General features: G+C 37.5%; 1 protein-coding gene across 1 annotated transcript in view; it reads left to right on the top strand.

Annotated features, from left to right (window-relative positions):
• PAXBP1 (PAX3 and PAX7 binding protein 1) overlaps positions 1–12801 on the top strand; it is a 33245-nt gene that overhangs the window by 19128 nt on the left and 1316 nt on the right. Inside the window, exons 11-17 of the mRNA XM_058523023.1 lie at positions 1440–1639; positions 2719–2863; positions 3549–3670; positions 4502–4578; positions 5478–5544; positions 8982–9128; positions 10815–10969. Of these exons, the coding sequence (XP_058379006.1) occupies positions 1440–1639; positions 2719–2863; positions 3549–3670; positions 4502–4578; positions 5478–5544; positions 8982–9128; positions 10815–10969 (913 nt within the window). The remainder of the gene's footprint in view (positions 1–1439; positions 1640–2718; positions 2864–3548; positions 3671–4501; positions 4579–5477; positions 5545–8981; positions 9129–10814; positions 10970–12801) is intronic.

Below are 12801 nucleotides of genomic sequence, written 5' to 3'. Positions count from 1 at the left end.
CATTTCCAGAAGGATCCTCAAATAAAATTCTTCAATTCCCACCATTGGCTGTAATTATTTGGAATTATATTGAGCTGCAAGCCGTTTGGAACTTAGTTGGAGAAGCTTATTTTTCTCCCACTTTTTAGAGTGAACATTTCTAAACATACAGAAAATTTGAAAAAACAGCACAGTGATCACTCATATATTTGTCACCCAAATTCAACAATTCTACCATCATTTATGCGAGTTTGCCTTCACTGTATATATGGATATGTGTCTGTGTTGCTGAACCATTTGAAAGTAACTTATAGACATCATGGCACTTCCCTCTAAAAACTTGAGCGTGTGTCTCCTAAAAACAAGGGTATTTTTCTACCTAATCACGATACCGTTATCACACCCAAGAAAATTAACTAAAATTTCTTAATACCATGTCTGTATTCGATTTTCCTCAGTAGCAACCCCCAAGAAACTTTTTTTTTACTGTTTTTGTGGGTTATTCTTTTTTTCTAAACCAGGATCCACACGAGGTTCCTGCCCTGCATTTGGTTGTTACATCTTTTTATCTAGAATTAATGAATATTCACAAGTACCTTATACATATACACATCCCTATTACTTATTAGTTTAAGAAGTTCACTTTTTAAAGAGACCACTCCACTTGTCTTGCAGAACATTCTACATTCTGGATTTGTCTGTTTCTTTGTGGTATTAACTTGTTCTTCCATTCACTGTATTTGTTGTAAACTGGAATTTAGATCTGAAGCCTTGATTAGATTCAGGTTAAACTCTTTTTTGGCAAGAATACTTATATAAGATGCGTTTTCGTATTGCATATCACATAACAAATGTTAGGTTGTCCCACTATTAGCGATGTTAAGATTAATCTTGACAAGTAAGTTGTCACGATTAGGTCTCTCCATTATAAAGATCCTCTTTCCCAAATCATATGTGGCATCAAATAACCTTTCACTTAAAGATCCTAGCATCCATTGCTGGTGCTTATCTATGTCAGTTACTGCGGTCACCAATAGACTTTGAAAGAAGGGATGTGATTGGTCACTGATCAAGATGCATGTCTGTTATTTACACAGTGATTTGTGGACTGAAGAGCTAGCAGCAATTACTCACAGTTAATATACCATGGTAACTGAAATTTGATCCAAGTTGTCGGGGGACAGGTGTTATTTAACTGAACTATGATAACAGAAAATGGTGCCTATTGGAACCATGTGAAACCAAGACTGCCTGCACTTGGGTTTCCATAACATTCATTTGAAACCAAAACTGATCTCTGTTGATCCTTTCTTTTAAATTGCAATTAACAATTATTCCTTTGTTGGTGAGCCTATCTTATTGATATTCAAGCTACAAAGAAAATGCTGAAAAATTGAACTGTTTTCTCTGCTGCCTACTAAATTATTGTTCTCTGTGGGGTTTTTTTGTCGTTTTTTTAGATCGCATTTCAAAAGAGTCCAGCAAGGTTTTTGAAGATGTCCTTGAGAGTTTCTATTCAATCGACTGTATTAAATCGCAGTTTGAAGCGTGGCGTTCAAAATATTACATGTCCTACAAGGATGCTTACATCGGCCTTTGTTTGCCAAAGTTGTTCAACCCCCTCATAAGGCTGCAGCTTCTCACTTGGACTCCTCTTGAGGTGGGTGGCTTCTGTCACTGTTAGAAAGCAATATGACATAACGCCTGGGTAATTGTCTCCTCAAGGGTAGAGAGAGAAGCTTAAGCAAAATATTTTTCAGGGGAGATAGGGCACGGGGCTATAATTGATACAGATTGTAGCTGGGTATAATCTTATGATCTTTCCTTTTATATGCTCCATCCCTTCTCAAGAGAGCTGTCTATTGCTTTTCAATTTATATATAATGTACCTTTCTCAGTTAACTAAGATTATTTGTAGTGACACTGGGATATGAACATGACTGAATAATAAGAACTTGGTCCTTTGATCCCAGAAAAACTTAGAACCTCATGTGAAAGCTCGGTGAGGCACTTGTGAAATGAGGGCCTGAACTAAGTCCGTGGTGATGGAAATCTCGAGATGAAACAAACTGATAAGTTAGGAAGTGGAATCAGTAAGACCTGTTGGCCTGGTACACAAGGGAGGAGACTAGAATTGTCTATATCCATCTAGTGGTCACATTTAAGATATGGTTTAGGAAGTTACCGACGTATGGATGGAGCTGTGGGCGTGAATGAGATTGGCTGGGTTGAGTATATAAACTTTAAGGAAAAGAGAGCTGAGACAACTGAAAAAAATGTGAGCTCTGGGAACCATTCAGCTCACAGCTCCCGGTTACTTCTGCCAGACCCTGTGGAGTTTCACCCTCTGCATGTGTGTGTTAGTATACAGCGGAGGCTCAAGGGGATTTGTGTGCATTTGGGAGTTCTTTTTCTTTGTAGCTCCCTCCTCTGCCCACAGCTTCCAGCTGTCTCAGCCTGCCTGAACTCCAATTTCTGTCACCTTGATTCAGCAAGACCGCTCTGCTTGCTATCCCCCATCTGCTCTGCTTTCCTGGACGGGGGCTCCCCTCATTTGATCCCCTCATGGTCCTGTACTGCCTGTGGTCCATTGTCTGAAAGTAGATGTTTCACATGTGTTGTCCAGTTTATAGTTGTTTATGGCTGAAGGCTAAACCCGGTTCCTGTTACTCTTATCATGGCTAGAAGCAGAAATAGCTACTATTTTAATGTTTGGATAACCTTTTTAATATTTTCTAGGCAAAATGTCGTGACTTTGAGAATATGCTGTGGTTTGAATCTTTGCTGTTTTATGGTTGTGAAGAACGAGAGCAAGAAAAAGATGATGTCGATGTTGCACTGTTACCTACCATTGTGGAAAAGGTGATTCTTCCTAAGCTAACAGGTAGAGATTTCTGAACTGAATATTCAAACACATTGGGTTTCTCAAATCTGTTTTTAAGAATTTCTTTTAATTAGCGCATATTTCCTCATAGAAATTGCATTATAAATGATGAAGTTACCGCCAGGCCCAGAGATGGCTAAAAGGTAGACGTCTCTTAACTGGGGACTTGAAGACTACCTTGGGGTGGGCCTGTACTTGGGGGCAATAATTGATCCATAGGCGAATTTTAGAGACTCTTAAAGACTGCCTGAAACAAAACTGAATACATAGTTGGGGGGGTATGCGTTTTTCTGGGGAGCAGTTTCATTACTTTCATCAGTTTCTCACAAAAGATTAGGAAACATTGATACAAGAACCTATTTAAAATATTAAAAATAAGTTTCCAGTTTAGTTAGAAATTCTTAATGCTTGGAGAACATCTCCTAGGATTTGGAGATCCTTTTCTCCTCAATCTTTATTTTCACCGAGTGGCAGAAAATAAGAGGACTCTATCCCCTCTCCACATTTGCCTAATCCCCAACATTCCCGCAGTTAATAGAACAGAGGAGACTGAAGGTCATACTCGAAAGAGACAGAAAGAATAAATCAGGATTGGCATTTATAAGTTGAGGACTGCTTGACATCAGATTTAAGTGAGCCGCAATTTACTTCTGTATCTCAACACATCCTACTTTTTTCTTAATAGTCATAGCTGAAAATATGTGGGACCCTTTTTCTACAACACAGACTTCAAGAATGGTTGGAATTACACTAAAATTAATAAATGGGTATCCTTCAGTAGTGAATGCAGAAAACAAAAATACACAGGTAATTTAATAATTATCTATGAAAGTTTTGTGTTTTGGGGGGTTTTTTACCCTCTCCTTTTGAAAATCAGCGAGAGTTGAGAAAATGAGTGGTTATCTTCTAAGCCAACCAGAAAATCTGATTCTCCCACTTGGGTCATCCAATCCTTTGTAGCCTGAAATATACAAAATGTGAGATAATAGTTTTCAGTTTTGAAATATCTATATGGAAGGATAATATTATTCATCTAGATAGCCTCTCATTTGTACTGTTCTCTCATCCTTCTCACCACCGCACCCCCACTCCCAGGCAGACTAATCAAACATCCCTTTAAGAACTATATTTTTTAGGAAAAAGAAAAATGTAAAACTACTAGCATGGGTAACAATGATTTAAATGCTAAAACATTTGAATAGCATATAAAACAACTAAGCATTATTTTATAACTAGTTTCTAAACTTCAAATTACTGCTGTCCCTCAGGGGCATTCTTATGAGCTGTTTAGACACTGGAGAAGGTGCTCTTTATCACTGTTATGTTTTCACTGATTGCATTTGGAGAAAAATCAGATTATGTGTCTGATCTTAAATCTTTATATAGTAGATTAAAGGGTTGAAAGATTTCCAGATGGCTTTATTGCGTGGTAATTGATGAGGGGTAAACTAAGAGTAGTAAGTATTAAAGACCTCAGGGCCTTCACTGAGGAAAGTAAAAAATTTGAGAAGACAGTTCCACTCACAACTGAATACTCTATTAATTATATGATTTGGAATATAGCTTATTTTTATGTCTTAAAATTTTACTTTTATTATAACCCTTATCAAAACACGTGATCTGTGTTTGACTCTTCAGGTGTACCTAAAAGCACTGCTGCTGAGAATGAGGAGAACTTTAGATGACGATGTATTCATGCCCTTATATCCCAAAAAGTAAGTAACTCTTAAGAACATTAAAGATGGTAATATTCTCCATTATCTTCCAGAGAAGGCTTCTGAAATTCTGGAAAAATTAAAGGTAGCTTGAAATATAAACTTCACCTATGTAGTGTAAACCTGTAGCCCAAAGAGACTAGCTCAGTGGGGGAAATTGTTCCCTTAAACAGAATAAAGCAAGTAATGCTCTTTGTTCTCCCTTAGTATCTCAGGATAAATTTCAATTACTTTTTTTTTTTTTTGATGAGGAAGACTGGCTCTGAGCTAACATCCATTGCGAATCCTCTTTTTGCTGAGGAAGATTGGCCCTGGGCTTACATCTGTGCCCATCTTCCTCTACTTTATATGTGGGACGCCTGCCACAGCATGGCTTTACTGTGCCTAGATCCGTGCCCGGGATCTGAACCTGTGAACCCCAGGCCGCTGAAGCAGAGTGCGAGAACTTAACCAGTACGTCACGGGGCCAGCCCCTCCATTACCTTTTTTTTTTTTTGTGAGGAGATCAGCCCTGTGCTAACATCCGCCAATCCTCCTCTTTTTTTTGCTGAGGAAGACGGCCCTGGGCTAACATCTGTGCCCATCTTCCTCCACTTTATATGGGACGCCGCCACAGCATGGCTTGCCAAGCAGTGCGTCGGTGCGCGCCCGGGATCCGAACCGGCGAACCCCGGGCCGCCGCAGCGGAGCACGCGCACTTAACCGCTTGCACCACCGGGCCGGCCCCTCCATTACCTTTTAAACTTAACTATCTTCCAGAGTATAATCGTTTGAAATTTTGAAAAATTACTTAATTCTTTTGTTTATCTATTTTCCTTGTAGAAATCTTTTATTTTAGGAATCAGATGGCACTTACCTATAAAACATTTTATCATGGTGTATTTCTCTTTTTTTCTTAGTGTCTTGGAAAATAAAAACTCTGGGCCTTATTTGTTTTTTCAACGACAGTTTTGGTCTTCAGTTAAGGTACGTGTCTATAGGCTATCTAAAAGACTTCAGGGTTTGTTTTACTTCATAGATTATATTTTGAAAAGTTTTTAAATATTTGATTAAGTAACTCCATAGGCTTAAATCTGTGTCTATATACAAAGTCTCCATTTTACAAACTAATTTTATTCCAAAAGTTTATTCAGGTTTGGTGTTTCCACAGGAGAAAGTGAATTCTGAGTTCTAAAGTAAGGTCCAAGCTAGCCGAGAAAATGCCTTGAACACCACAGTAAATTTATTCAGCAAATAAAGAGTACCAGGTACTCTTCTAGGTTGGGGGATATAGCACTGAAGAAGATAGAAGTGAAGACTTCATGGAGCTTATGATTCAGCACAGTTGACAGAGCGAACAAGTAATCTCAGGTGTGATGAATTATGAAAGGAGAAAATCAAGGTAGTATGGGAGCATATGACAAGGGGCACAGAGACCTTGACTGGTGAGTCACAGAAGGTCCCCTGCCTCCCTGAGAAAGTGACATTTAGGTTATTAGACCAGAAAAACAAATAGGAGTTGGCTCTGACGTGAGGGAGAGCAGGGTACATTAGAAGAACTGAGAAAAGTCCAGGATGGCTAGAGTTAGGGAAGCGATAAGCAGTCCAGGTGATACAAGAGCTATAATTTACATGTAGACATGTAATCACTACCCAAATCAAGATGTGTAACACTTCGTCATCTCCCAAAATTCCCCAAGCCCCTTTGTAGTCAAGCCCAACCCTACACCCTGGCCATCCTTTTTATTGTCCTGTGGTTTTCTTTGTAAGAATGTCTTAGGAATGGAATTATGTATGAACTAGCTTTTGAGTCTGGCTTCACTCACTTAACATAATGCATTTGAGATTTATCAGTGTTGTGTTATCGGTAGTGCATTCCTTTTTATTGCTAAGTAGTGTTCCATTGTATGGTGGGTGGTATACCACAAGTTTTTGTTTTGTTTTGCTTTTGTATTCATTCCCCAGTGGAGAGACATTGGATTGTTTTCCAGTTTGGAGTAATTATGAATAAACCTGCCATCAGTGTTTGCTTGCAGGTTTTTCTGGGTATATAAGTTTTCATTTCACTTTGATAATTACCTAGGTATAGCTGTTTTCCAAACCAACGATACATTAGTGTTCTAGTTATTCAGTTAGTCCTCATTTTCACCACACACTACACTTGGTATTGTCAGTTTTTTGTTTGTTTGTTTTTAAACCATTCTGCTAGGTGTATAGTAGTATCTCGGTATGGTTTTAAGTTGGATTTCCCTAATGACTGATGATGTTGAGCATGTTTTCATGTGCTTATTTGCCATTTGTATATGTTCTTTGGTGAAGTATCTGTTTAAGTCTGTGATCAATTTTGAGTTAATTTTTACATAGGGCATGAGGCCTGGATTGAAGTTCATTTGTTCCAGCACTGTTTGTTGAAAAGACTATCCTTTCTTTATTTTTTTTTAAAGATTTTATTTATTTATTTTTTTCCCCTTAAAGCCCCAGTAGATAGTTGTTTGTCATAGCTGCACATCCTTCTAGTTGCTGTATGTGGGACGCGGCCTCAGCATGGCCGGAGAAGCGGTGCATCGGTGCGCGCCCGGGATCCGAACCCAGGCCGCCAGCAGCGGAGCGTGCGCACTTAACCGCTAAGCCACGGGGCCGGCCCCATCCTTTCTTTATTGAATCGCTTTTGTACCTTTGTCAAAAATCAGTTGACCATATATGTATGGGTCATGGAAGGGTTTTCAGCAGGGAAGTGACATGAACACATTGCCATTTTTAAGATGACTCTGGCTGCTGTATAGAGATAATGAATCCAAGTAGGTAAGGATAGCAATAATGAAAATGAGAATTAGTATGTATTTACTGTGTGCCAAGCACTGTGCCACACCCTTTATATAGATTATCTTCTTGAATCCTCACAACAGCCCTATGAGCTAGACACTGTTATTCTCATTCTGCTGATGGGACAGTGAGGCACAGAATGACCTGCCCAGGGTCCTTCCTTTGTTAGTGATCAAGATAGGAGTCGAACTCAGGCCAGTCTGACTCCTGAGCAGCTCTTCTCAACTGGGGTTCTGTGAAAGAATTAATACTTAATGCCCTAAAGCCTCTGTTGTGTATAATGAATTCTCTTCTTTCCTGTGCATCTAGAGTGGTACTAGCTGTGTACCGTTCTTGGGAACATTGCATAAGGAGTCACTGAAATCATTTTCTGTATGTTTTTTGTTTTCTCACAGAACCCTGCTTGAGAAAGACTACTCCAGAGCTCATGCTCATAATCACTTGAGTAACTGCAGGGTCCAGAAAGAGATGATGGCAGCCTAGACTGGGGGGGAGTGGCAGCAGGAACTGAGAGAAATGTACAGAATGGATGGAGGTGGGGTTACACAACTTGAGGGAGAGGTCAAGAAGGACATCCAGGCTTCAGGCCTGATCAGTTAGTTGGATAGTGTTAGCATTTACTGCAATGAGAAATACTGGGAAACTTAGAAATTTGTATGGTGGGATGGGCTGGGGGCTTCCATTTTATATGTATTGAGCTTGAATAGCTTGAGATCCAAGTGACATAGCTCAGTCCTGGTTCATGAGATCTGGTAAGCATGCAGTGTTGTAGTCAAAAAAAGAATTTCCGTCTTTTGGGTGGTCACTGGACTAGTGTAGGTACGATTGTGAGTGGAAGACATTTATCTAAGAATCAACACTTGACCAGTAGTACTTTCTGTTAACGATGGAAAATGTTCTGTATCTGTACTGTCCAGTACTATAGCCACTAGCTCCATGTGGCTATTTAAATTTTAATTGGTTAATTTTAATTAATTTGTTAAATATACATTAATTAAAATTTAAAACTCAAATCCTCAGTCATTCTAGGAAATATTTGGACCCTTTAAAACTGTTTATTAGTACTTTGGCAAGACATGGTCCACTGAATTTTGTAAGGTGTTTTACTATGTAACTAGTTTACTTTGTACTTAATTTAATTGCTTAACATTGCCTGTCAATAATTTTTTTTTCCTTCTAAAAAACCAAACTTATAGAAACAGAGATCAGATTTATGGTTGCCAGAGTGGGGAGTAGGGGCTGGGGGGATTGGGTGAGGGGGGTCAAAAGGTACAAACTTCCAGTTCTAAGATAAATAAGTCCTGGGGATGTAATGTACAGTACGGTGACTACAGTTAACAATACTGTAGTGTATATTTGAAAGTTGCTAAGAGAATAGATCTTAAAACTTCTTAATCACAAGGGGGAAAAAAATTATAACTATGAGGTGTGAGGGATGTTAACTAAACTTATTGTGGTAGTCATTTCACAATATATACTTATATCAAATCATTATGTTGTATACTTTAAACTTATACAATGTTATAATTAAACATACAATGTTATTTGTAAATTATATCTCAATAAAACTGGGAAAAATAATTTTTTTTTCTTCTTTCTAGCTATTAGGGAATTTTCTTCAGTGGTATGGCATTTTCTCAAATAAAACTCTTCAGGAGTTATCAATAGATGGTTTATTAAATAGATACATTCTCATGGCTTTTCAGAATTCGGAATATGGAGATGACAGCATCAAGAAAGCCCAAAATGTGAGTTAAATGACATGTATTGTAGTTTTAAAAGCACATAAGTTAAAGTGAATTAAGTTTTCTTTCTTTAAAGAGAGATTTGAGAATTTTATGAAAACCCCCATGATTATTGAACTTGGTGTAATGTTGACAATCAGTTTGTCTCCCAGGTAATTTTAAACCCCCTTAGCATTTTTTATATAAAAATTCATACTGTTATACATGTGTTTATCCTTCCATCTATCTATACCAGTATTTTCATAAGTATTGATAAAAGTTTTAATTTGGGGATAATAATTTTTTAATAGTTGGATGAATGTTATTTTGAGTGTTATTAAAGAAATGATGTCTTTTCTCATTTAAGAAATAACTTTATTTAATATTATTTTGTTTTCTACTTTATATATGTTATACAATTTGATCTTTTTTGAAAACATTTTTTTAAACCATCACAAAATTAAAGAAAATTTGCAAGTACAGTAGAATTTTTTTCCCTGAACCATGTCAGAGTAAGTCTCTGACATGATACCTCCCACCCTCAAGTACTTTTGTGTCTGTTTCCTATAAACCTGGATATTTTTAAACATGATTAGAATATAACCATCAACATCAGGAAATTAATATTTATATATTACTGTCACCTAATCTTTAGACCCCTCTTTGGGTTTTGTCAGTTATCTCAATAATATCCATCATTGGCAAAAGAAATTCCTGATCATCCTTTGCATTTAATTGTCTTGTCTTCTTAGTCTCCTTTAATCTGGAAGCATTCTTCAAGTCTTCCTTGACCTTTGTAACTTTGACACTTTTGAAGATGATAGGCCAGTTATTTTGTAGAATGTCCCTCGATTTGGGTCTGTCTGATATTCTCTTAGGATTAGATTCAGATTCTGCATCTTTGGCAGGAATGGTCCCGGATTTTGTTAGTAGGAGTCCTTTCAAGTTGACTTCTGTGACCTTCTAACATGTCCTCTCATTTGGGGGGAGCACTTTCTTACTTTCTGGCACACAGTGTTGCATGCTCATCTTGTATTTGTTCGGCTCCAGCCCTGAAATCAGTCATTTCTCCAAGCATCCCTGGCTTTTTTAGTGGGGAACCTTCTCTACCCCTGGACTGGACTGACTCCCCTAGTAGGCTGCCGTCTGCCATGTGGGAATCAGCCTCACCTTCCTTGGGTTTTGTACTGCCACTATGCCTGTTCACCCTGCTTAGGCTCTTGCCTTCGGCTGCCCCTCTGGTGTGATGCTGTCTTCACCCCACTCTGGACCAACACGACTCCCACTGCTGGCATGAATGCCTGCCAACTGAAGTGTTCAGCGTGGAGAGGGGCTGTAATTTGATATTTACACAGCACGTGCTTTTACATCAAAAGCCGCTGATAAAGGACAGTTCAGTTCATTGAGGGCTTCCTGGAAGACTGGAAAATGAAGCAATTGGTTGTCAATTTTATGTCCCTAATTTACTTAAATATTGGAGAAATTTATCTTTTGCCTTGAGTGTCTATCTGTTGAAGTTAAAAATTCAGGTGTATTTATATAGTTAATGTAGGAAGTCAGGTTTAAAAGAATATCCCTTCAAAGCAATTAGCTATATATAGCTCAATAGCAAGTCTTCTAGTTAAATACGTTATGCCCATTATCTAGACTCAGGTTTTAGACGCTTCCATTTATTTTAACTATTTTATTTTGCATCTTTCTTCTTCATAGGTAATCAATTGTTTTCCCAAGCAGTGGTTCATGAATTTGAAAGGAGAAAGAACTATTTCTCAGCTAGAAAACTTCTGTCGATACCTTGTACACTTAGCAGATACAATTTACAGAAACAGCATTGGATGCTCTGATGTGGAAAAAAGAAATGCAAGGTAATTATTTATAATTATTTAATGAATGGTGATCTAGAGTCTTTGGTTAGTTGTCAGATTTAGTATTATTAAAAAGTTTTTAAGTAGAGACATGTTTAATTCAAACTGTATGTTGACTTAGTATTGGTAAACCCACCAAAAATACGCATCATTTTTCATTTTTGCAATTTTCATTTAATCTTTTTTCAGTATGTTATTTATGGAAGTATTAAAACTTCTGGTAAGGACCAGCCCTAAGGGGAACGAATGACTCATTGTTTTCTCTGTCTCCTCCCTTGAAGATTTGGGAAGATCTCAGGCTCTTAGAATGCCATGGATCTTGCTCTTTGGAGGTTCATTATACAGACGTAAACCCTAGAAAAGACATCACTGAAACCCAAAGTATATTGAAGGATATATCCCAATTTGGGGACAGTTGTGCTCTATGTTGAGTTTCTTTGTCTCCATATTATGGACTAAAGGTCATCACTCAAGATTTTTGGGGAGCAGCTTATGCATAATTTTTATCAAGTGTTGCTAGGAAGGAATGAATAAATGAATCATTATCCCTTTTTGTGGACATTGTCTTGAATGTTCATGTAATTTTGGGATAAGTTTCTAGCATAAAAACTAAATAATAATAACAACTAGTATATTTTGAAAGAATTTTCTTTTTAATAGTTTCATTTCATATATTCTTCCTAATGTCAGAGTTTCGTTGCTGTTGAGATCACACCATTAGTCATACCCCTATAACAGAACCTTTTTCTTTTCCCTCATTCCCCTTCCATGAAAAAGAACCTGATTTTCTTGAGAGACAATTTGCTCTTTTATGATAAAATTAAAAGCAAAGTAGATAGTAAAGATTTTAGTGGTAAAATTCTTTGGCAGGTGATTTTGGTTCATGTTTTAATTTCATGCTTAGTGTGTGTCATTTTGGTGTTGGTTGTTATTTATTGGCACTAATATTTCTTTTCAATGTGTTGTTTTTTACTAGATAAATCCTATTCATGTTTTAAATTTTGATTTATTTATATTTGACAGTGTTTTTGTTTGGGAGTTAAATATCAACAAACAGTATTTACTTTTCTACAGAAAAGAATTTCAGCAGCTATTTAAGTACCTTTTGTGTGCAGTGCACATAAAGTAGGTTCCACGTGGGTTACATGGTTTTACAAATAATAATCCTTCCCTAAAAGGTGCTTACTACAATTTTGTAGAGGAGAAGAGACGACTAATAATGTTACGTGTGCTGTTTCTCACAAGGGGTTCAAACTAACCATTAAAACGGTCAATCTTAAAGTGTGGTTCCTGGGCCAGCAGCATCAGCATCACTTGGGAGCTTTGTTAGAAATGCAAATTCTCAGACCCACCCCAGATCTCCAGAGCTCTGGGGGTGAGGCCTGCTGATCTGTGTTGTAACAACCCTCTCGGTAATTCTGATGTATGCTAAAATTTGATGTTTACCTAATAAGAAGGCAGACTGACTTCTAGCTGGGGTGAGAAGGAAGCCAGATTATGCTTTATTAGTAAATTTTGGAGGAGTAGAAATGATGCTGGATCTTGATGAATTGGTGATGAATACACACAAATGTAATTTGTGTTCCAGGTATTTTCTAAAAGAGGGGGGACTCTGGGAAGGAATAGGAGGCAGGGCTCTGAAGTAGTTTAGCAATAGATTACTTTCTTTCCTTACTAGCTATTAATGAAAATCATTGATCTGAATGAAATTTTGGACTGTTTTTGTTTTTGAAAATGAGCCCTTTGTCTCTGGGCTAGTCCTTTAAACATATTCAAGTTTTCTTTTATATGGATAAAAAAAACTTTTTAACATGCCGTAGCTTGCTTGTCTC

The sequence above is a fragment of the Diceros bicornis genome, chromosome 27 (genome assembly GCF_020826845.1).
Source record: "Diceros bicornis minor isolate mBicDic1 chromosome 27, mDicBic1.mat.cur, whole genome shotgun sequence".
NCBI lineage: Eukaryota > Metazoa > Chordata > Mammalia > Perissodactyla > Rhinocerotidae > Diceros > Diceros bicornis.
This window is presented reverse-complemented; position numbering and strand designations above follow the sequence as displayed.